At 38.1% G+C, this 25,625-nt stretch overlaps 2 protein-coding genes across 5 annotated transcripts; both read right to left on the reverse strand.

The window, feature by feature from the left end:
- Positions 1–963: 963 nt before the first annotated feature.
- rsph4a (radial spoke head component 4A) lies at positions 964–6,496 on the reverse strand. The gene is made up of 7 exons (XM_079873263.1): positions 6,311–6,496; positions 4,725–4,953; positions 4,157–4,465; positions 2,614–3,057; positions 1,611–1,749; positions 1,398–1,521; positions 964–1,308 (listed from the first exon to the last, which is right to left on the reverse strand). Exons 1-7 carry the CDS (start codon positions 6,409–6,411, stop codon positions 1,080–1,082), a joined length of 1,575 nt encoding a protein of 524 aa, XP_079729389.1. The 5' UTR covers positions 6,412–6,496; the 3' UTR covers positions 964–1,079.
- On the reverse strand, positions 6,496–25,420 carry sympk (symplekin). Of its 4 annotated transcripts, none has more exons than XM_079873258.1 (27): positions 25,262–25,420; positions 23,052–23,155; positions 22,880–22,945; positions 22,739–22,792; positions 22,568–22,641; positions 22,355–22,481; positions 22,022–22,271; positions 20,589–20,759; positions 20,260–20,499; positions 19,999–20,150; positions 19,292–19,442; positions 18,943–19,165; positions 16,477–16,627; positions 16,152–16,387; positions 15,012–15,093; positions 14,791–14,904; positions 14,563–14,710; positions 13,808–13,968; positions 12,247–12,355; positions 12,044–12,144; positions 11,196–11,286; positions 10,929–11,030; positions 9,715–9,902; positions 9,425–9,601; positions 8,481–8,627; positions 7,135–7,335; positions 6,496–7,044 (listed from the first exon to the last, which is right to left on the reverse strand). In XM_079873258.1, exons 2-27 carry the CDS (start codon positions 23,142–23,144, stop codon positions 6,883–6,885), a joined length of 3,771 nt encoding a protein of 1,256 aa, XP_079729384.1. In that variant the 5' UTR covers positions 23,145–23,155; positions 25,262–25,420; the 3' UTR covers positions 6,496–6,882. The 4 variants fall into 4 exon arrangements, with proteins under 4 accessions (XP_079729384.1, XP_079729385.1, XP_079729386.1 ...); XM_079873259.1 differs by having other exon boundaries at positions 25,267–25,287; XM_079873260.1 differs by having other exon boundaries at positions 6,673–7,041.
- Positions 25,421–25,625: the final 205 nt, after the last annotated feature.

Raw genomic sequence — 25,625 nt, forward strand, 5'->3', positions numbered from 1 at the left:
TTTGGTCTGTTTTGAATGTGAAATTAACTGCTGTGCCAAGCTGAAAGTTGGTTAGGAGAACTGTGCGAAGAGTTTTGAAAAAGTGACCTAAGTATTGAGAAATATGGTCTAACGATTGTTTAAAAAAAAAAAAAAAAAAATCCTGAGGAACCAGCTTGCCATGAAATTGTCATAGTTTTTTTTTTAAGCTAATATCATGCCAAGTTTAGTTTATTGACGTTAGAGTACTCGGAAAATAGGATCATATTGTTTGTTACCTAAAAGACACTAGAAATTATAGGCGTCTTATTTATAAAGTTGATAAGAGTTGTGTGCTTTTTGGATGACAATTTTATCTGCATACACCTAGATGCTTACGACTAATTGTGTACCAATACTGGAACTTAAGCATGGAGAAAAAAAGCATGGCTGAATAAGCTTAATGTAACCAAAAAAATGAAGTGTAACACAAAGTACAGTGTTTGGAGCGAGGTGTTACAACAGTCGAAGCATGCGTGTATTCATCAAAGCTGTTATGTTAAACTGATTTTAAAAGCAAATAAATTATATGATTCCCTCAAGTTTTGTAAAGTGTTAATATTTCATCCATGTGGACAAACATACAAAGACACTGTTTAGATTCCTTAATGAATTGCACACAGTATCTGACCTTAAATACCCTTTCACACCTAAGTTTAAAATATTCTAGCTGACCACCCAGTGTGATTTAAGGCAACCATTATTTTATTATTATTATAAACCTTTATAATGATCATGTTAGCTGATCTATAACGCGCGATGGGCGTTGCCATGTTAGCGCCGCAATTCAGAGAATCGTATTTACAACACGTCAATTCATCCACTTTTCCCGAAATACTTGAAAGTAAGTGGTCGGTAAAGTGGGAGAAGAATAGAGTAAATTCTAGTTACCTAAAATCTACACAATGTGTATCTGATATGAATTAAACACGTTGTCAATTTATATAGTCTGTATGATACACTGAACGTTCTAATAACACAGGTGTGATCGTACGCAAAGGGTTAAACATCTGACCAAAGTCCAGGTTTATTTTTGTCCATTGCAGAGTCACACCTCCATTTTAATCATCATCCTCCTCATCCTCCTCCAGATCCTCTGTCTCTTCCAGGGCCGCCTTCTCCTCCTCCAGGGCTGCTTGCAAAGCCTGCTCTTCCTCCACAGTGGGGTCCTGGGCCTCAGTGATTTCGGGTCCGCTGGGGTATTCGCTCTGGGACGGTGGAAGCATTATTGGGGTGTAGCCCTCTCCGATATATTTCAACCCCCAACCAATGTATATGTTTCCAAAATTCCTGAGAGGGAGCAGAAAAATGCTTTAATTCAGCAGAAAAGTTAGATGGGCTGTTAGTAGGTATTTAGTTTGAAAAAGTAAGGTTCTTACTTGCCACTTTCACAAGCATAAGCATAAGCTCCAGGCCAGAGGTTGGAGCGCAGCACAGCGATGGAAAACTGAGGAATGAGGTAAGAGGAGATCATGGAGCTCCAAGGTGGGGTGTCATGAATCTCTGTGGACAGAGCGTTTTCTGCATTAGAGCTGATCATTTGAACTGTGCTGGAGGTGTATTGTATGTAAATGTGATGCAGTGTGACTGACTTGCATCCTCAGACAGAGGCGTCAGAAGAGGAGGCCCAATCTCAGGCTCCGGCTCATCAGGTTCTTCCTCCTCGGCATCTTCGTCATCGTCAGCATCATCCGCTGACTTCTGAGTTATGTTTACCCACACACAGCGGCCCTAACATTCACATGTACAGTAATGTGCAAATGTTTTAGCTATGTTTGATTTTTCACCATAAAAACATTTCCAAGCATTAATTTGGCCATTTAATGGGCAGTCAACCCAAAAATAAAAATTCTGTTATTATTTACCCCCCTCCCCCTCATGTTGTTCCAAAATCTGTATGACTTTGTTTCTTCTGTGGAAAATGAAAGAGGATATTTTGAAGAAAGTTTCGGTTCTCTTTCACTTCCATTTTATGGAGAAAAATGGATGTCAGTGAAAACGGAAACAGTTTGGTTTTCAACGTTCTTAAAAATATATTTATTGGTGTTCCACAGAAGAAAGAAACGCATTCAGGTTTGGAACAATATAAGGGTGAGTAAACAATGACAGAATTTTCATTTTTTTGGTGGACTATCCAGTGAGATATTTGTATAAAGATATTTGCACAAGAAGTCGGACATCAGACAATATGATCCACATGGAGATCTGATCTCTCTATTATCGAGTCCGTCTGGGATTTCATGAAGAGTGAATGAATTAAATGTAAATACTGTTCATGTTACTGTATATTTTCATTAAAAAAATGACTACTGAATTAGGAGTGACCATGCATTTACAGTGTAGTTATTTTATTGAGTTGTTTGAGGGCTCATGAAAGTTTATATTTTATTTTATTCTTTCAAATTTGGCAAATCTGGTCATTTCCTCTATTTTTCCAAACCATTTGGACCATGTTATTATGATATTATTATGTTAATATATAACATATGTAAAAGGGACACTGCAGAAACAAAGTGTTACCAAAAACGTACTCAATATCCACTTCAATGGTCATTTTAGGGCAGATGAATTCCCAACAGGCCGTCTGTTTCTTACCTGTGTAAGTATGTGCTGTACATGATGGACCCATAGATTCAGAGACTCAGCCATCTCGTTTATATGATTGCCCTCAAAGTTAGGATTCTCCTCAAAGGTGTCTCGCAGTCCTTCATCCTCTCCTTCATCCTCCCCAAACTGGTAGAATCCCACAGGGCTGATGTGCGTGGCGGCTGAGATCCGTGCGATCTGGGCACGCAGGTAGTTGGCCTCATTGCCAGGAAAGGGAGGGAAACTTACAACCGGAGCATCAAGCCTGCCTGAGAAGAGCCTGCGGATCTGCCGCGCTGCTGTGATCTGAGCGGGGGTGACCACCGGCAGTCTGACCCACGGCATGCCGGGCTCTTGACACACAAAATAAGTGAATTTATTGACGCCAGTGTGATTTTCTTCCTTTGGCACTGGCGGAGGTGGCATGTAAGTTGATTTAGGGGGTGGATCACCCTGCAAGTAGAGTTCAATCATTTTTATCAAGTTGAATGTACATTTCTAGCCTTGTCTGTACCTGGAGTCTTAAGAATTTTCTCAAGAGACACAATCGCTTTATATGATGAACAGATTGAATTTAGGCTTTTATTCCCATGTAAACATTCATCAACGCATACATCAGTTGTAAACAGAACTCAAGCATGTTTGCTTGATGTGTGAGAACCAATGAGGTTCATTCTCGTGTCACACAGCATGTTTGAGCTTCTGCAAGAACCAATGAGGTTTGTTCTTGCACGTCAAGCAGGTTCAGTTGAGTTTCTGTTTATGTTCACTTATGTTCGCTTTGAATAAAAGCCTAAATTCAATCTGTTCATTATATAATGCGATCGTGTCTCTTCAGAAAATTTGAACTTAACCGCTCAATTCATATGGATTAGTTTTACAATCTATGAACTTTTTGAAGCGTCAAAATGGTAGTTGCGTAGCTGTCAACGGAGGGAGAGAAAGCTCTTAGATTTCATCAAAAAGATTTGTCTTACAGATTTGGATTCGGAACGACATGAGGGTGAGTAATTGATGACAGAATTTTCATTTTAAGGTCTTAAAAATTTTTTCTTTAAAGGTCAGGTGACGTTACCAAAACCATTATCTACGGAAGCTTGTTTCTGCCATGGAATAAAAAATAAAAAAAGATAACTTATCTTGCAATTCTGACAGTTTTTCCTCACCATTGCAAGTTTAAATATCATAATTTGAACTTTGTAACTCGCAATTCTGACACTTTTTCTCGGAATTGTGAGATTTAAACTCATAATAGAGGGTTATAAAATCTGAACTGCGAAATATACTGTAAACTCGCAATTGCAAGAAAAGAAAGAAAGTCAGAATTGTGAGATAAAAAAAAAAATATCGCAATTACCTTTTTAGAAACAAGCTTCCGTTATTTTCTGTTGTCAATAGTGTAGCGATGTATAAAGCTCACACAGAAGTCACTTTCAAACCAAGCAGCTTTCTGTTGGTCAACAATGGACATTTTTTTGGACAAATGTGACTGTACGATATTTACTGTATTTAGAGCAGTTTCATTTACTTCAGTTGCCGTTTTGTGACTTACAGCTTCTACAAGCTCTGCTTCATCCTTGTCCTCCTGTGACTCTTCCTCTCTCTCCTCATCCTCATTTGATGGTTCTGTGCTCTCCTGCTCCTCCTCCCCTTCACCCTCTCTGAATTCCCCCTCAGCCACCAGGTAGCTGCTCTGTGTGCCGAGGATCTTGCCCCAGAATCGACAGCGCTGGAGACACTGTGTGTCCACCAGCTGTTTCAAAGCCAGAAAGATTCTCTGCATCTCCTCTTTCCCCAGACCCACACCAGCTTGCTCAAAGAAGAACGCCAGTTCTGCAACATTCGGTAGAGGAGAATCCACCTGAAAACGATACAGAAGCATGTATTACAGAAACTGTTGTACTGTATTGAACTGCTCATAGGACCCACCACAATTGGTTCGCTTTAAATCACACTCCACAATGTCTGAATGTGAATGCATTAGATAACTACTTACCTAATCTAATTGCATTGATTTAATAGACAGCCTAAGTTGACTTTTCAAGCAAAGCATTTAACAAAAAAGGTTAGGTTTTAATGGTTTAAAAAGCATTATATGGGCCCTCAGGAGAGAAACTTACCAGCTCTTCCTCGTGATCACCTTCCCCGCCTGCCGCACGTTTGAAGAGTGTCTTCTGCTGCTCAGCCAGCAACAGAGCTGAGGATGAGGATGGATTGTCACGCAAGGTGTCCTGCTTCTCCTGAAGGATACTTCCTTTCAGCTCGCGACTCATGTCCTCGATCACATCGACTACATTCTCTGGACGCTCATCCATAACTTTGGTTAACAGTCGTACAAGGTGGTCATAGCTGGAAAAAGAGGTTCAATTTAGAACATATTTTGTAAATTTAAAGGGATAGTCCACCCAAAAATGAAAATTCTGTCCATAATTACTCACCCTCATGTTGTTTCAAACCTCCAAGACTTTTGTTCATCTTCGGAACACAAATGAAGATCTTTTTGATGATATCTGAGAGCTTTCTGTCCCTCCATTGACAGATACGCAACTACCACTTTGACACTTCAAAAAGTTCATAAACAGATCGTAAAACTAACCCATATGAATCAAGCGGTTTAGTGCAAAATTTCTGAAGAGACAAGATCGCTTTATATGATGAGCAGATTGAATTTAGGCTTTTATTCACATATAAACATTCATCAACTCACAAATCAGTTGTGATAAACAGAACTCAAGCATGTTCGCTTGACGTGCGAGAACCAATGAGGTTCATTCTCCTGTTACGCATCACGTTTGAGCTTCTGCAAGAACCAATGAGGTTTGTTCTGAGCGTCAAACAGGTTTGGTTGAGTTTCTGTTTATGTTCCCTGATCAATGTTTGAATATGAATAAATTAAATCTGTTCATCATATAAAGCGATCGAGTCTCTTCAGAAAATGTGGACTAAATCACTCAATTCATATGGATTCGGTTTACGATCCCTTTATTTCCATTTTGAAGCATCAAGGTGGTAGTTGTGTAGCTGTCAATGGAGGAACAGAGAGCTCTCAGATTTCATTAAAAAGATCTTCATTTGTGTTCCGAAGACAGACAGTGTTCAGGTTTGGAACGACATGGGGGTGAGTAATTAATGACAGAATTTTCATTTTTGGGTGAACTTAACGTTAACCCTTAAGTTTCTGTTCACCAAACAAAAGCAATATCCGCATTTTTGTAACCAAGTTGCAATGCCCGCTCAATTAAATATGTTCTGCTAACATGTAAGTTCAGACAAGTGTTCTGGCAAATAATGCAATCAGACAGTGCTACCAAAACTATATTTTTATTGTAGGTATAGGGTAGGTAGGGCTAATAAAGCCTCAAACCACATGAATATATGTTCATGTTGACAGTGATAGGCAGCATTTTTCGTTGTCGAAGAACAACAGGACTTCTCAAATAAGTGTTAAACAGCATGTCCCCGTTGTGACAACACGCCCCCACTAGATCAAATATACGGTTATCATTTTTATATATAAGTTAACGTTAGATATATTGGCAATAACGGTGGAAATGTGTGTTGAACTGAATGTTCGTTGTCTTCCGATTACAGTGGTTAAAATAAAATAACAATGCTTTATAATGAATTAATAATTGTAATAACTTTAAAAAGGAGAAATACTGATACTGAATAAAGCTAACGTTAATGTGATATAACAGTTACTTACAGATTGAGGTTTGTTTTAGTGCTGTTCTTCATCATGAAAGCCTTAAAACGAGCTGCCGCCTGCAGTCGCTCATTGTTCATCGCTTCCTCGGTCATCTCCATTTTAGTAAAACTTAAGACTGTCGCCGACTAATTAAAAACAAACGGTATATATATATATATATTTTTTTTTTTTTTCAATCCGTATTTCACGGATATTCACTTATATTTTAAAGCAAATCTCCATGCACACAAACATCAGTGCATTTCCGCAGAGCAAATCCGTTGCCATGGAATTGCTGTGTAACAACAACAAACGTGTTGCCGAGTAGCTTCTTAAGACAGACTGAAGCACAGAGACCAATGATTTGTTTCTCATTTTTTGAGATGTTTTATTCTACAAATGAAACCACTGTGGCACATACAAAATCAATTTGTTCTCATACTAATTTAAACAAGTCATAACCTCAAAAGAAAATATTATTTTTTATATTTACGTCTAACGTTCAGATACACAATACACTGAACAAAGCAGTAGAGAATGAGACATCAACTCAAAGTCAGTGCCTTTATTCAGCCTCATTTGAAATGGCTTCAGTCCACACTGCTTTCTTCTGCTTCTGCATCCACATCCTCAGGCTCCTCTTCGGGTTCAGCATCCACAGCCACAGGTTTAGCAGTTGACTCTTCAATGGGTTCGTCTGTCTTTTCTGTGATGGAGCTGGACTGTGATACCTCCTCAGACACCTCCATCTGCTTAAAGTTAAAGTCATTGGTCAGCCATGCTATGCACTCTTGTACTGGTCTGTGATGATGATGATGATGATGATGATGATGATGTTTTACCTGCAATGCTTCTTCAGACGAGTCCTCCAGAGTAGATTGGGCTGTTTCCTCCTGCTCCATGGGCTCTTCTACTTCTTCCCTCCTGGCTGGGATCTGTTGTTGTTGTGGTGCTGGTGGTTCGGTAAACACTATGGGTGTCGGGGCTGGAGGTTCTGCTTGTAATACTGGTGCAGGCATTGATATATGCTTTGGTACTGGCACCTTAACAAACATAAGAGAGCATTTTTTTTTGCGGATTCCCAAGATTATCCATCAACATAAGTCTGTGTAGCAAGACTGTGTCCATCCACAGAGCTTTTTGAATTACGACATGGTCACATTAGCAAAATTTGTCTACTATCAATAGTGTAGCGATGTATGAAGCATAGATCACAAAGTTGTCACTTTCAAACAAAGCAACTTTCTGTCGGTCAACGTGGCGAATTCATGTGAACAACTTAAATAGTTGTGAAATCTGCAAAATTGCTGCTCGTGTGGATTCCTATTGAACTGACTGGATTTCACCCATGAAAATTAACCAAGTTAGTGTGGAATGAAAATTCACCCCATCTATTTTGTAAATGCATAAGTCTTATAGAGGTATAAAAAAAAAATTAAAAACAGAAGTGATTTAATATTTCATTAGATTGTTGCAAGTCAATCTTCCAGTGACACCATTTAGTCCTGGTTCGCTTAGCATTCAGACTCTAATTTTTAACACCGAACCTAAATATACAAAACAAAAAACAGCTTGTATGACATATTTTGCAACGGACCTTACCTAACAACCAAAACAATGCTTTGTGCTGGGCTAAAAGTGCTCGTTTCATGGTAGTAACAATTGTATTTTTACCAGATGAGAACTCAAAAAGAGCTTCAGGAATTCCACCGTCACACACAAATGAAGATCTTCTGCGAGACAACATCAGTTCTGACGCCTGTACTGAACTGTAATGGGCATAATAACTCCTATGATTAGAAGAACCAGGTATGCTTAAGCATTCTGTCCTGTGACACCAAGTCCTGTGTTTGGTCACCAACTCCTGTGACTTGTTTGGTGCACACCAGGGTTCAGATGGCAGCGTTCACACTTATTCAAATAAACCGGACTAACAGAGCAATTGCACCGGAGTTCATTTCAATCGAACCAAACCTGCCAAGTGTAAACAGACCCTCAGTTTGCTTTAACCCGGCCACTCCACAATCAACTGCCATCTTGCTTTCTCATTTAGTGCAACGCCCACATCTCAAAATCCAATCAACAACCAATGAATAGAACCATTTTTTATTCTTTGTTAATGTGCGCAGATGTACGTCACAAAATAGAAGAAAAGATCTGTCACTACTCCGGTTTCATCACAACATACCTCTCGCTCTCTCTCTTCAATGACTTCTGGATGTTGAAGTTCAGGTTGTGGTTCTGGCTCCGGCTCTGGTTCTGGCTCCGGCTCCGGCTCTGGCTTCCTGTTGTTGGCCTCCAGAACGGTCATTATAGATGTTGGAATGTGGGCTTGCTACAGAAACAAAACATTTTATATTAAAAATTATTTTGAATTACAATTTTAATAACTGAAGTTCTCCTCTAAAACACTGAATGTACAAACTTTTGCCACTTGTCATATTATTCATATGGATGTTTTGGAATTGCATTATAATACAATTTTAAGCAAATATTTTGCATGCTGTGCGTGTTTGTATACAATTATATCATTGACTAATATTTCGATTTTTTTTCTGTGTTATTTTCAGTTTAAGTAATTTTATGTGCTTTTGTCATTTTTATTATTATAATTTTTATATTTCCATTTAGCTTTATTTTATTTCAGTTTCAGTTCAATATTACACAGACTACTAGTCAAAAGTTTAGAATAATTCATGTTTTTTTAAAGTCTCTTATGCTCACCAAGACTGCATTTTTTAATAAAATATATACAGTAAAAACGTAATGTAAAATATGAAGTTTCTATTTTAATATATTTAAAATGTAATTTATTCCAGTGATGCAAAGCTGAATTTTCAGCATCATTACTCCAGTCTTCAGTGTCACATGATCCTTCAGAAATCATTCTAATATGCTGATTTGGGGCTCGAGCAATATTTCTTATTATTATCAATGTTGAAAACAGTTTTTGCTGCTTAATATTTTTTGTGAAAACAATGATGCACCAGCATTCCACTGTTTGGGGTAAGTGAGATTTAAATAAATGCTTTTATTCAGCAGTGTATATATTTATGATTTCAGTCTCAGTAGCCATTCATTTCCCAGAGGGCACTTATTTGGGACAAACCCTGACACTTTGGTGATACGCACTTGGTGAGGGGTGAAGGAGTGCACGTGCTGCAGGAGGGGCTCCCTCATCTCCGGGCAGCGCTCGAACACACTGGCCAATTGTGGTGGAGGCAGCTGGAGGAGAACATTGTAGGACTGCGGTTTGGTGCGCTGGCAGCACTTCACAAAGCCCTCCCACACTTTAGGATACTTCCACACCTGTACAATCAACCAACAGTCAATCAGTGTACAGGGTTCCCGGCACAAGATTATAAAATGAGTATGAGATAACTGGCATTGGCCAATGAGTATGAAGGGTTCTGTCCGTCGACCTGTTTGAGGATGAGTCGAGCTAGGATGTTCATGACGAAGCCAGCCAGGCGAGGGTACATAGTGAGGGACTGGATGACCGTACGCATCAGCAGTATGGGGAGAGGAGTCTGCTCCATCAGCTGCTGCATCACCACCGCCAGCACCTCTGACGTGTACACGTTCTTCTCCCCAAAACACAGGTTCGTGGCTACAGGTCAGGGGGAAAGAACAACACCAAAAAACATTAAAAAGGGTGAGAAGAAAAGCAAAAGAGGGAATGAAAGCATTCTCTCCACATTGGAGCCATTTAATGGGCATCTTTTCACATTTTGATTATTAATATATGAAATGTCATTTAAACTACACTAAATTCAACTAACATATATAGCCACACATTCATATATACAGTAGCGATCAAAAGTGATGTCCGAAGGGGAAACCTGTTTTTAATGACAAGTTCAGATATATTTTAAATATGAGGGAGGAACAAAACACTAAGGGTCAGATTTACTAACAGCTTGTGCCAGCGCAAACCCTCTTTTGTCGTTAAAACACAGTGAAAAATTAGCCTGAAAAGGGATGGATGGATATTTTTGCGGCTGACCTTATTGCATTTGTTTCCCTTGAGACGCAAAATTTATGGGAGGAGAGTATTTTTTTAATTACAAATTTAGTTTGTGATTTACTAAGGCTTGCACTCATCAATTTACTGGTGTTTGCGCCATTATTTACCGCCCAAAAAAAGCACGTTCTTAAACCTGACGCTAATTTGCGCTGCTCTTGGTAGATTGCGTTGGTCATTATGGAAATGACCCGGCTGAGTCTGTGTTCTTTAATTTGTGAGTAGATCATGTGCAGAACTTTCCACTCCCATCAGCGGTTTTATGGGATTGCGCTCTCACACTACTTTGCCCTGTTTAGTAAATCTGGCCCTAAACTTGGTAAAGGTATTTATCTAACAAAATGATTTAGCAAAAACAGATACAGGGTTGATTTAACTATGCAGAAAAAGTGCATCACAAATAAAACGGTTGACTCCAAGCACAACTACGCAAAATGCTTACAAAATAACACATTTTTAAGCAATATTTGAATACATTGTCCCAGGCCAGACATAAATAAATAATAATTATTATAAATAAATAAATGTATATAAAAGAGATGAAATCAGAAACAAACATTTAACTATATATTTTAATTTAAAAAAATTGTGTAAAAGGCTGAACAGGGATACCTTTGATGATTGACTTCATGTCACACTTGGAGGAGTCAATGTTGTGTAAGGAGATGAGGAGCTCTCCAGGAGTGAGTGGAGACATGGAGGAACTGCCCTCGCCTACAGAACAGACAATCCCTTTAGTTCACTACAATTCTACTGATCTACAGCAAAACATCATTCTCAAAAGAACTTCAATCAACCTATAATACATAAAATACAAAGAAAACCACCTAATTTTGTTTTTATCAATATCAAATGCACAAGACAGATAGCGGGTATTACTGTGTTGAGTGCCCAGCAGTCTGTTGAACACCTCCTTCACCACGATGGGATTGAGTTTGATGAGTTTGGGTAGCGCCTGGATCACCTCGTTCTGTTGGACACAATCAAGATATCATTATCAACTGCCTTTAAAGTGCAATGTGGCAGTTAATGTGTTCATTTCTGAGAATAAAGTGTTAAAAGTAATTAAAAGTAGTTATGCTGATCTAGGATGCTCGCACGTTTTAAGACTGCCTGTTTTTGATCCTGTCAGTAACCTGCTTGTCTCAGTGATTACAGCATGCAGGTGTGTGTGCAAGTACCAATAACAGCGATGCTAATGTTTTAACTAGTAAATGGGAAAAATGAACTGACTACGTGAAAGTTGTTTTAAGTTCACTTAAAATAAAAGCTTTTGAAATACTTTTAATATTCTGTAATTAATAAGAAATTATAGATTTTAAAAATAATCTGATAATTTGACGTTTAGGTCAGGATTTCCAGGTTGGCCAACAAAAATACCCATCACTGCAGCGGTTATGATTACAAATTGTTATAATTACAAATGTTAATCTTAGGTGCGATTAATAACAAAAATCTGTGCAAATAATATTTTTTTTAACAGATCGACAGCCTTATTCTGGCTCTAAAAATCTAAGCGGTTGAGCCTTGTTCAGAGTGACTTTAAACTCCCAAGGCCGTGAGTTACTGTTTTTATCATGTGTAAAAGAGTTTCAGGCACAACAACACATAACAACACCTAAACTATGGCAAACACACAGAATCTTGGGCCTTACTTATTTCATCAATGCTGTGTATTTGTGATTAGCTCTGATAATTAGGACAGAATCAGATGAGATGAGACAAACCTTCTCCAGGCCGTTGATAACTGGGATGAGGAAACGAACATCTGGCACTCGCTTATGATAAAGATCCCTCACCCTCTCCACCAACTCAGGAGATGGAGGCACTGTGGAAACGATACAATCCAAAAAATATAGACAATACAATCTACATTTACTATTCAGAAATGCATATACAGACACACTCTTTCTCTCTTTCACACACACACCTTTATCAGTGAGTATGTGCAGACAGCGAGTGACCAGCGTCTCTGCTCCTTTAGGACAGTTCTCCACCAGGAGCAGCAGGTCAGGAGAGCTCATTCCCATTCCTCTTATCTATAGAAAAAACATTGATTAAACAAAACAATTAAAATCATCATAATTAAACCGTTTTAAATGAAGAACGCAATAAATAAAATTGTCTGTTAGCTGTGAAGCCAGTTATTTTCTAGAGTACCAATGCTGTTATTGTTAAATTTCCGGATATTACCTTAGATCTAGTGTGTAATATAGCTGTTTGTGAATGTAAAAGGTCTATAAAGTTCAATAAATACATTTATTGTCTCCTAAAATAAAGATTTGATTCTGAACTGCCAAAACGAATCATCAGTAATTCCAGTCTCATTTCAAATTTGCATAATGTCAGTCTATGGTCTTCATTGGCTGCCCGCGAACAACATCTACTCTGACCCTCAAACGCTAGTTGTAGCTGAGACTGGAAGTGTTTGGTTCATGTTGTGGACATGTCAAGAAGATCCTGTTTTCTGCACTGCGAAAGCAAAAAAAAGCGAAAGCATGTAGTTCAAAAAGATCAGGACTCTATATGGTAAAACCGACACCATCGTTACTGTTCGTATCATTGTGTATACGAGTGCTGAGGAAGAGCTGAAATTTAGATCTGGTAATGGCGTTTCATTTCCAACACACACAGTAAGCGGTAGACCAATCACAATAGACTGGTCCATCCGACCAATCAGAGAAGAGTATGCTCTCGGAAAGTAGGGGTTCAGAAAGATCAAATTCTTTATGGAAGTTTCAGACACTGTAAGAAAAGAAGTGATGCTGCAATGTATATTAGGAGAAAATAACTTTTTTTTTTAACCTAGGATGCATGTAAACCTATTGTAGGAGAATAGCATAATAGGAGCATAACTGTAACGCCCCTTTTACCATAACTGGCACATTTCAGCTCCCAGTGCTGTAAACAGGTGCAGTAAGAACTACTGTAACTGCGCTATGATGCAATAATGTCAAGAAGAATTAGCACTTTCGCAAGCACGACTTCACACCACGTTCCACAGTCATATTTTTCTTACATTTCAGACGTGTGCATGGTTCAGGAAGCAGTCATTAGAAAAATGGTGAGAACACAGGTTGTGGTTGTACTGCTGATGAATATTGTTATTGGTTCTTCAATTCCCAAGTCCATATAACGATGTTTTGCCCTCACAGAGAAAATAAACCGTTTCCTTGACATAGTGATAAATTCTTCCTGGTCTTATAATTTCCTTAGTTTGAGCCCGCAGGCAAATGTAGTATTATGCAATAATACTAATTATCATTTCATTAATTAATACATTATGTAATAATACTAATTACATAATGTATTATGCAAATGTGTAACATGGTGACGTAGCACAAACAGCTATAGCGGCACTGTCAGGATGTTTCACTAACAGTGAGCTGCTGATCATGCACTTCAAACTTCTTTTTATCCATTAAGCGAAGAACAAAAAATAAACATTGCAGTGATTATATGGGTGTCTCTAGAGGACGAGAAGGTCTTACAGGCTGTTCGATGACCCTGAGCACACTGCGTTTGATGTCGGCGATGGCCTCGGTGTAAACAGAAGCCAGCTCGTGCACCAGACGATGGTTGAGGGGCAGGAGAGACAGATAGAGATAAAGGCACTGCCGCACGCTCTCCTCAGTCCAGGGCGATGCTACCTCTGAGGACACAGCAGGATTGAGCAAAGTCACCACTATTTTAGAGCACAATACACCACCGAGTTCATTTACACTAGTTAAAATTTTCTTATCTCTTTCTCAATTAAAGACACTTAAAGGGTTAGTTCACCCAAAAATACAAATTCGGTCATCATTTACCCTCATGTCGTTCCAAACCCAAAGACGATGAAATGAAGAAAGTCTACTCACCCAAAATGTTTAATAAAGACCTCACAAAATAAATCCATATGAATCAAGCTGTTTAATCCAAGTCTTAATATAAAATTAAATAAAACTTACAACTAATTAATACTATTGTTAAATTAAATCTATTCATCTGGATTAAACTGCTCTATTCATATGGATTTTAGTTTATGTAAAGATCTCTTTATGAACGTGTTGAATTGTCAGAGCTTCAATGGAAGATTTCATTAAAAACATCTTCATTTGTGTTTCAAAGATGAACAAACGTCTAATGGATTTGGAACAATATGAGATAATGTACATTTTTCTGTGAACTAGTATGAGCACATAGACTAAAGTACAATTATATCATAAATTGGGATAAATCTGAAGACTAGGAAAAGTCTTGGAACCTGTATCCTCTCCTGCTCCAAACAGAAGAGATGGTGGATTTGGGTGGACCAGAAACTGCATGTAGGTCAGAGCGAACTTCTCGATACAGTCCTTCAGATGTTCCTTCTCATACATGCGCTTGATGAAGCTGAGAGCAGTAGACCGCACCTGAACATCATTGGGATTGTTATTAAACTACTATGAAATTAATTAATGCAACAATGAAAGACAGAGGATTAGAGGTTAACCTTTTCTTTTTCATGAGAGCTGAGGTTCAGAAGGACATTGAGGTACTGGTACTGTCTGGAGGGGCGTTTGAGAATGAGCTCCTTTAACGTGGACATGCCCAGGTAAACACGCGACTGAAAGACAAGTGAGGAAACAATGATTTTAAATGTGATGCTCCACGAGAACTTTTTAAATGATGGCTTCAGAAACGTATGGGTGTTAGTGTAGAAGAACGGCTGACCTCATCCTCACAGTAGCGCTGAATCACCTCCAGTGCCGAGTCTGTAATCACCGGAGCCTCCAACACAAGCTTGGTGAAAAGCCTGAGACAAATGAAATTCAGGAATAGTGCAGATATATTAAGCATGCCAGAATATTCAGGTTAAAAACAGTCTTGCAAAGTTTCATTTTTCTAGTTCACATAACATTGAATTTGGGTAGCTGACAATGGAACATATTTGAGAAGTTGAAATGTAAACATCCAAAACCATTATAAACATCATTTTGTCAACTATTTCTTATGGATGCAGATTCTACTTCATTGGGAGACTACCTGGAATATTTGTACTTTTAAAAATTAATTTGTCAATGCAGGACCATTTCAAATTAACTAATGAAGGCAATTAAAAACGACGAAATAGAATATGCACTTTCCTTAATACGATACAAAACTTTTAACCTAAAATCTTTAAGGTAATTTAAAAAAAATATGCATCTTTGAATGTTACCCATTTAAAGACAAATTGGCCAAGTAATTTTGACTACAATCATATCAGTGGATTATAAAAAAAAATATCCACATTTAAGATGGCAGCCATGTTGAGATCACATAAACAGTTGAATACTACTTATTTTATCTCAATAATCCAATACATTTAGAAGTGGAAAAAATGTATAATGGGTAACAAAGATGCCTGCATATCTACAACCGAAAATGTTAGTTCAGTATAATGTATGACAAGGTTTTACAAACTGGGGTTATTGAGTTAATGAAACACTAATAATTAATTAATAGATATGTAAAGTGAAAATTAACTAATAATTTTAAAATGAAAACAAATAAAAATAAAACACTAAAAAAGATGAACTATTTTGTGTTTACCCACATATCATGTGACCATTAACCAACGTCAGAGAACAGTGAACATGTGAATGTGTTAAAATATTGAAAAATTAACTTCAAATCTCAGGGGTTACTTCAAATGAATATTTTAGGTCTGACAAAAATTTGAGAATCCCTAATGTATTGTATTGTACATTGTATTGTATTGTATTGTAACATTGTATTGTATTGTATTGTATTGGTATGAACTATTTTATTTCACTGATTGTTTCACTGTGTGTTGATAAATAATTTGTGATGTTACGAGGTGATTCTCACCCATCCCTCTGCTCAGGTTTCTCCTGGAGGCCAGACAGAAGTGTGAACAGACAGTGCTCGTAGCTGTCCAGAGAGCCGGAGGGCTGCTGACTCAGGTATTCATTGTACTCGTGGTACAGCAGGGAAAAGGCCAGCTCACTTCTGCTCCGCATATCCTCCAAGATAAACTGCAACAAGTCCTTTTTCTTCCCTCCCTCAAACTGGGTCACCAAGCGTGCAAGCAGCTTCACACGGACCTGGGAGAAGATAAAACACACAGATGACTCTGTTGAATGGATACAGTGGCAGAGACTATGCATAGAAAAGTCCCCAAAAGCAGACTCACATGGGACATCCCAGTCTGTGCAATGGCCTTTTCTGACTGGAGGATCCTCTTAATGGCCATGTTGGTAAGTTTCTCGATCTGAGCCGCTGAAAATGGCTGCACCACGTCCGCCAATTTGAACACTTTTTTTCTGCCACTGGCACCAAAAGCTCTGAATGATGGAGGAAAACAAAAAGAGACAATTAAACCACACAAATACATTGTTTCTGTTTCAAATGTAGTGAGCCCCTAACTAGACAGCATTTAAAGACGACCTATTATGCTTTCGACAGTGTGTAATTTTGCTGTTTGAGCATGAAAAAGGTCTGCAAAGACCCAACGCATACGTAAAATAAAGGGCCGTGTCTTGAGTTGTGTTACTAGTGTGTTGAAACTAGCATGACTAGTTATGGTAAGGAGCATGACATAAGGGGCTTTCATCCAGGTAGTTCTAGGTACTAGCCACCAGGGTGGTTCCCCAATAACTAGGGCTGGGCAAAAAAATCGATTTTTCGATTAATCGTTTTTTAAAATGTGGTCGATTCAAAATCGATTCTCAAACGCCACGAATCGATTTTTTTCCATATTTATTTATCTATTACCCAAAAGCCAGTATTAGTTTTCCTCCACTGTTCATAGGCTTGCAAACTCCATTTTATAGCTAATGCTGTGAGATTTTATGTTTGTTTTATCTTAATCATAAAATAACCTCAACTAGTGCTGCACAATTAATCATATCGCAATCGCGATGTCAAGCCTACGCAATGACGTGAATGTCCTGTGACACACAGAAAGACTCGCGCTGATATCGTGCGTGCGCACAAGACAGCCCAGAATACAGTTCTCTTTCGTGCTTGAACGAACAATAACACACACAATTATGCCAAAATGTCTTTTTGTCGAGTATCTTCATAACATAAGAGCAGTCTTATGATGAACGTGAATGATGAGTCGCGTGTGAGATCCGCGTCTCTGTTAGCAGCGGTTGGTCTCTTAAAGGGACAGTACACAGTAGCCACTAATTATCTCTGTCGTTAAAGTTAATCAAAGAACAAAGGGAACAGATAAAAACACTCACTGCTCTTGACTAAATAACTTTTGTAACTTTAATAAGGATTAGTCTATATACACTTTAGAATTAATGCATCGCCGACTGTTTGATAACTTTATTCAATTTCTGTAGGCCTATATGTCCTACCTAGACAGATAAAATATATGCAAGTTTTTTTTTATGGGTTTATATGAAGATTGTTAACCTGTTTGATCAAGGCATGCAACTGTTCTGACTTGTCCAATTTTCAGCATAAATTTTTCATCTTGCATCAAAATCCTGTCTATTTATTGTATGTTTAATATACAGGTTGGTAGCTCTTAATTTCTTTTTATTAATTAACCACTTCCAAACTTATGTTCACTTTACTTTTTTTTTTTCTTTTTTTTTCTTTATAAATATAGGATTTGTATTAAATATATAGGCTATTCATTGAGTGGAATCGAAATCGAATTTAGAATCAAAATCGAATCGAGAATCGAAATCGAAAATCGAATCGAGAATCGAAATCGAATCGAATTGAGAGCTTGAGAATCGAAATCGAATCGATTTGTAAAATCTGAATCGATACCCAGCCCTACCAATAACTAATGGTTCCCATAGGAACATTTTCCTGATTGCATTCGCACCGGCAGTAGGAACTCTGAAGTGATCTAAGCCGCGCTTGTTGGTATGACTTTTATTTTGACTGCGCAGAGAAACGCCAGAGCCTGAACACACAGTGCTCGCATTCTCCATCTTCATTAGTTTATTATCTGACTAACAGTCCTGTCTAATACGTTATTGGATAGAACTGTTATACATAGAAAGTAGACAGTAATGAAAAGGTATTAGCGTTTGCCGTGTTGTTGACGTCCAGTGTTGCTAGCTGAGCAGAAATGCATAATCATGTTGGGCTTGGTCCCCTCAAAGTTGCGTTGGATTTTCTCTTTAGCTTAAAGGTTAAGAAGCCCATCTATCACTGTTTTCCATGTTCATACAGTTTGTAGAGTAAATATATAGGCTATAATCTGTGGCTAGATAGGCTAGATCTATAATCTAAGGCTTTTTTTTTAAGAAGTGCCGGTGTTTCGCGTGCATTCTGCTCACTGGTAGTTCCTAGAATCCTGGTTTAGACCCTACTCTGAAGTAGGAGCTAAATTAGTTCCTCCAAAAGGAGTTCCTAGAACTAAAATCGTTCCTAGTTCCTGCGGTGCGAACATGCCAAAATCCGGGTACTTCCGACAATATTTCTAGGAACTATGAAAATGTTCCTCCTGTGCGAAAGCCCCTATAGAGACTGATATTTCTTTAAAACAGACAGGTGACTGTGGCGCTAAAGTTTGACGGTTCGTAAGATCGGGCAAAATTAGTGACTACCGATCAAATCATAGAATGTGAGTTGCCACATATAGCATCCCTAGTGTGTGTGTTTTGTGCTATGGGGACACTCTTACTTGGGCTGTGAGGTGGGCAGTATGGGCTCTGGAAGCTTCTTGATCTGAGGTGCCTCTTCAGTCACAGGGCTCTTGTAGGCAGCCACCGCCCCCACCACTGAGATGGCTTGACCGAGGGACACTGCAGACAGCTTGCGGATGATGAGAGGATCTTTGGAGCTGGACTCAGCCGCTCCCTCTTCCTCCTTCACCTCTTCATCTCGAGCCTTACACAGCTCCAGCCCTGTGTAAGAGGAGATGCTGTTCAACATGCAATGCTATGCACAAACCCCCTCACCATCTTTACAGCTGTGCTGACAGGAACTAAAGGAGTTTCTTTCTCCTTCCTTCAAAATATCCATCACCTCACCTGGTCCCAGCCCAGCCCCAGTCATCTGTGTGGCCATCATCCTGGCTAAATGTTTGATCTGAGCGTCAGTGCCGGCCGATTCTACAGGCGTGTAGGTGGCCTGGAAAGAGGCTGGCATCACTTCAGGCAGGTAAACCATACTGATGAGCACCTGCATCGAAAGGAAGCAGAAAACGTGCAAAGTTAACAAACTCGTTCGTATAGTTTTTCAACTGTTCGTATAATTTCCAAAATGTTTCTGCATTTTACCATTTGAAACGAGAAGCATCAACAAAAACTTAAACTAACCAGAAAACCTGCAGTTTTCCACCGAAATAAAAACTTGAAGATTTAACGTTTGAAAGGGAAAATTTTAAGACATTTTAACTTGTAGTAGTAAAAAAAAAAAAAAGGTATAAAAAAAAAATAGAATACTTTTTTTTCCATTTTAAAGTACAACTGTATTATTTCAATAGAAATATATTGCAATGTTATTTTTTTTTATAATTACAGTTAAAAAAATTATTAAAATGTACACATTTATTTACTACTACTAATAATAATATAAAAACTATTCTTACTATTATTTTAGCATTTGAAGAAACACATTTTTAGTTCCTAAACCAAACCTACCACACACACACAAAATTCAAGAGGAACAACACACTTGCTAACTGTATTTCAGACCAGACATGCTATGGAGCGAGCAGCTTAGCCACAGTACGCACCAGGTTGGCCACATTCTCTGGGGACAGCAGAGGCAACAGGAACTCAGCAGTGAGATCGATGGCTGATTGGGTGCCAACAGAGGAGGACGGTTTTGGGGTGACGACAGGAGCTGGTTCCTCTTTATCCTCATCATCCTCCACTAGAGTGCCCTCTGCAAGCACAAACAAGGCATTATTCCCCTTCTTTTCAAAATCAATACCAACAATTGTTTGATCCACACCAAACAACAAGCAATCCAGCTCATTAAAACAGCCACTCACCCATCTTGATCCTCTTGCCCTCAACATAGGGCTCATGGTGGAGTCTCTTACGGGGTTGTACGATGGCTGGCGTGCAGCGGGTGATCTCGCTCTGAGACATGCCGAGGTCCTGCAGCAGAGTGGAAATCTGGCCCTGGAAGTCCACGCTGCTGGGATGCTTTAGCACCGCCACCAGATGCAGCTTCAGGTTCTTGCGCACACTGCTCACTTGAGACTTAGCCAGAGTCGGGGGCAGGTTAGCTGGGGAACACAGCAAAAGAGATTAAGAACAAAAGAAATGATTAGATTTGTGTTCAAAGCTCTGAATAATGTCAGTTAACAGAACTCACCATGTAGCGTCTCATAGGCCTGCACCACCTCAGACATGAACATGGGCCGCTGTCTGGCCAGCGTAGCCAGTGATCCCAGTGCAGTGGTTAGATTAATGCTGGAGATGGCAGGGTGCACCATGAACTTTAACAACTGCTCCAAAGCCGACTTACCCTCCTCACATAAAGTGTCTAAGAGCAGGACAGGAGGAAGTGAGGAAGATGAGGAGAGAAGAAAAGGGAAGCAAAAGGAAGCAGAAGGAGAGAATTAAAATATTTTTGTAAAACGTACTTATTAATCACATTGGTCTGTGTTCGATCAACCTGATTTGCTAAATTCAAAACAGGGCCGGTAATAGGTGAGCGCTTGCGCATTAGTTCTGCCCACTACCAAAGAAACCGGCAGTGGCTTTTGCATGCTATTAAAGGCTGAATAATTCCAAATGAACTCTGTTTTGACAGGAAAAATATATTTTACATGTAGCGCATCAATACACAACAAAAATGACAAATCTACTATTTATGGCTGTCCTAATTTCTACATGTTCAAATGTTAAATCATCAAATATTTTGGTAAATGGTTTGGGGGGGAAAATGGTTCTATGGTTGTATGGTGTATGTTACGCTCCCAAATGCACACTATAAGCAAACCAGAGTTGAAGTAAAGCAGAATTTACAGTGAACCGAGGCGCTCTTACACACTGCAAACACTGGATCATGAGCTGCATGCGTGCCACACTTCACTCTGAAACATGCAGCTCATATATTTAGCTAAATAAACTGATAATCATTAGAGCTGCATAATTCTGAATAATTTGTTTGTTTGTTTTTTCAAAAAGAGATTGTGATTCTCCCATGAATCTGAACAGACAACTACACAAAATAACATGTAATTTACTAGAGGTTCTGACAAAATGTTAACTGCTGCAGTCTATTTAAACTGTTGGTTACACTATTTTAAAGTGACGTAATTACATTGTACTGAGTAATATTAATCAACTACATGTACTTACTATAGAGTATACTTACTGTTAGGGTTTGGTTTAAGGTTAGTTACTTGTAATTATGCATAATTTACATTACAAGTACATGTAGTAACGCATTAGCTACATCACCTTAAAATAAAGTGTTACCAAAACGTTTAATTAATCTGAATTTTTTTTTTTTTTTTTAAATCGGTTGGAATTAATGAATTAATGAATCTTCATACTTATACATGACAACAGCTCTCCTTGTTAAAGGTTTAATAGACACAGGCGAATTGTTGTCATTTAGGAATAAGATCACGTGGGTGTTTGAATCGAGATCACCATCTTTTAACGATTAATCGTACAGCTCTAATAATCATATTGAAAGCAATATCGCGATTTCTTTATCATTTCGATTAATCATAGAGCCTCGTATGACTGTATGAATTTGAAGTTAGGAGTTAGAAAATATGACTCTGCTCTAACCAGATCGAATATATGTGTGGTCTTTGGGGATTTTGTCCAAGCTGATGTCTCCCTCCTGCTTCTTGGGCGTGTCGGAGTCGGGTGTCCGTGGTGAAAGAGTGATGATGAGGGACTCTGTGAATTTGATGGCGTGAGTGCGAACTCCGTCGTTATCGGAATCCAGCAATGCCAGAACATCCTCTTTCATCTGGGTCACCATATCCCAGCATGCCTCCTGCATGTCCGTCACACTCTTAGTGCGCACTAGCCACTAACAGAACAAATAAAGACCACGTCAGACACCTAAAAACATCAGCCCAGCTTATCAATAAACACTGTGTAACGACTTGATACCTGTAAAGCCACTTTATAAAGCTGAGTGAGCGTGAGAATGGCCTTTTTCACCACATTCACACTGTCGTCTCTCATCAGCATGTTCAGGTTGGCAATCAGCCTCAGCAGAAGCTCATTGTCTCTTTTGCTGAATAAACGAAAAGCGACTGGTAATGAAGTATTGGTCAAAGTATTACGTACTGGATGCCTACAAGCGCATCAGCCAACACTCACCTTGCCTCCTCAATGAATCCGATGACAAACTTTCGCACCTCTATTGACTTGTCAGTCTGAAATGCGATGATTTCCTTTTGACAATGGATAAAAGCAGAAAACATAAATTTAATTTCTGTGTAGGCAACATTTACACAAGCTGGTGAAGATTGTATGGATTATGAAACTTACATCCAGAAAATTATCAAGCAATGAAGGGTCCTTGTTGATAATCAGCTCCTGCACCTAATAATAAAATGACATAACTACATAAACATGAACACTAAACATTAGATTTTTATATTTATGGCAATATGGAAAGGATTTTAAAACCTGTTTGAGGACAATAAGCTTTTCCTCTGTAGAGATGAGGGCCGCCTGGTTTAGCAATTCCACCACCTGAGGGAGAAATGCAATCCATGTTTGTCACATTTCCAACAAACAAAAAAAACAGCAATAACTAGTGCTGTTCCTCAGTAATAAGTAATGATGGCCAGTGTGTTACCTTCTCGCTGGTGGTCATGACTAAGGCTGCGTTTTCCTCATTGCTGTATGAGCTCACGCCACCACGTGCTTGTTCTCCCACGCCTGACGCCATTATGAAAAAATCTAAAGAAAAGAGAATGACAGGTCTTCATAGAAGGTTCACAAATGGTTAAAGTCACCAAGAAAACAACATGGACAATTGTTTTTTTTATATATGCCCTCATAATCATTAATCAACCTGTCAATCACATGAGATCCACCAATAGCAAACAACAAACATTCAGAGAACCAATCATTTCCCCAAGGACAAAATTAAGTCCCGCCCCACATTTTTGCTTGTTCGGGAAGCCATTTCACTCGGATAAATGACACAGAAGAGAAAAGACTATCGACTTTAAATTCTAATTAAAGATGAAGAAAAAGGGTGAGCACAATTTCCATGTAGCAAATAGTTTAATTTGATATTATGGTGATCAACAACAGCAGCCTTTTAACTGGAGGCTGGAAGATACATTTAACTCGATGTATTCTGTAACACTATCCATGTGTCGATGTAACACTACATTTTTCACTTACAACAATTATCATTACAAAACTCACTGATACGCTTTTTCTTCAAACATTAACATGTGGAATGTTTGTTTTCCATATCACATACAGAACATTGAGGAATATGCTCAATAATAATAAAATCAAAAATATCACATAAATAGAATTGTTTTTAACAATTTAACCCTGTTTTTTTTTTTTAAAAAGCAACTTGACCAACATCTAAGCAGCGCTTCATCTAGAAATACCTATCATTTACACTTTAATTGTTTGTGTCTGTATTGCAATTTACAATGCATATCTTTGAAGCTTGTTTTCTCAAAATTAGTTTTTTTTTTCTCATGCACTGATGCAGAAATCTTTACTTCAGTAGCACCAAACTGTACAGTTTAATTTTGTATTATTATTTTAAGGTTTTTATAGAGGAGTTTGTTCATATATCTTTCACCCCATTCGTATAACATTTTATTCCTAAAAACATTTTTATAACATTTGATGTTTTCTGACTGTTGATAGTATTTTCATATTTATAAAGTGATGAAAAGAGATTTCCCCACTGTAAAACCTGTTTACCCTATTCACCTGTGGTGTCTAGACTTAATACTTAGAGTACGAACAAAACAAATACAAGCCGAAACAAGAAACCTGTCGAGAGAGGTGAGCATGAACTGTCAAAGAAGCAGACATCTGAGGTGTGTCTAAAGAACCTCAGGTCATCATTGTTGTTGACCATGTGGTAAACAGAAGACTTATCATGGCATAGATGCCAAATAAATCTACAATCTACCTACCTAATCTACAAAGGTCAATTAAACCATTAGATTATTTAGGCAAGAATACTAGTATTTCTACCAGATGCTCTGAACTTTTACAGTACAGAAGTGCACAGCAACTGGGATTACTGTAAGCAATAAAGTCACACAATTCTAGAAGTATTAAGTATTAAGTAGCTAGTATTAGCACTCTATTTACAAATTGACAGAATACATAATACAATATCATGTCTTCTGATATTAGAGCATGATTTAATGAGGTAATGTTACATTAGGCAGTACACTTACAGTATTTTATTCAGCATAATTAAATGCAAAAAGAGACGTTTTTCTCGCATTAATTTACTTGCTGGTTAAAATGGCTAAATTATTAGTAAATTCAAATGTTGTCATTACATGTTTCAGTTGTCTTATGTTTTGAAACTTGCGCTTGTGTGAAAATGAAACATGTTCAAACCGAATGAAAACAATATTAGGTTTTGAATGAATGACTCGCTTGTACAAGTGGGACTAAACTTAGTTTGGAGTTACAAATATGTAACGTTAACTGAGGTAATTACAGCTAAGCGGGGAAACAAAGACCATGATGCAGATAAAAGTGCTGAAATAAATTTAGAACTAGTGCATGTTGAAAAATGAAATTAATAATAATTCGTTGATTTCTCATACAGAATTAGGTTTAAAGTAGCTAGATAACTTAATCGTATAAAACAGGATTCCTGGCTGTCATATAATAGCATCTTTAGTAAATGATTATGACAGAGAAGTCAAACTTGCTCAAGAGAAATCCTTTTAAATTCTATAAAATGTGGAGAATTAAAATTCTGAGTTAAAACCTTTCAGTTAGCACTGACGCTAGCAATCTTTCAGACATGAAAATAGTTAAAAAGCACAAAACGAAAGTTACCTTACTCAGAACTTCTTTTGATAACTTCTCACGTTGGAATTACATATTCATATAATTCACTTAGCTGCAAATTCACCAGTCGTGGCAATTGTTATAGAAAAGCATAGTAGAAAAGTATTCATATGCGCCATGCTAAGAGAATAATCTACTTCCGGGGTTAAACGTGACCGTAAGGTTCATGGGAGAATGAGTTTTTTTTTTTATTGCATTGAACATACCGGTAACACTGGAAATAGAGTTGTTGTTGTTGTTGCAATGCATTCATTAATCGCATTCAAACCATGTAACAATAATATAAAACATGCACAGGCTTACAGATTATATAACAACAATATAAATAAGGTTAAATAAGGGTAAAACATAT

The sequence above is a fragment of the Squalius cephalus genome (genome assembly GCF_949319135.1).
Source record: "Squalius cephalus genome assembly, chromosome: 5".
NCBI lineage: Eukaryota > Metazoa > Chordata > Actinopteri > Cypriniformes > Leuciscidae > Squalius > Squalius cephalus.

Coding starts and splice junctions, on each gene's coding strand:
- rsph4a (XM_079873263.1), bottom strand. CDS start 6,411: ATGGAGATGACCGAGGAAGCGATGAACAATGAGCGACTGCAGGCGGCA. Junction 4,954..6,310: donor ACTAAAACAAACCTCAATCT/GTAAGTAACTGT, acceptor CTCTTTTTCCAG/CTATGACCACCTTGTACGAC. Junction 1,309..1,397: donor TATGCTTGTGAAAGTGGCAA/GTAAGAACCTTA, acceptor GCTCCCTCTCAG/GAATTTTGGAAACATATACA.
- sympk (XM_079873258.1), bottom strand. CDS start 23,144: ATGGCGTCAGGCGTGGGAGAACAAGCACGTGGTGGCGTGAGCTCATAC. Junction 20,760..22,021: donor CCACACATATATTCGATCTG/GTTAGAGCAGAG, acceptor TCCTGCTCTTAG/ACACTTTATGTGAGGAGGGT. Junction 13,969..14,562: donor TGGAGCAGGAGAGGATACAG/GTTCCAAGACTT, acceptor CTGTGTCCTCAG/AGGTAGCATCGCCCTGGACT.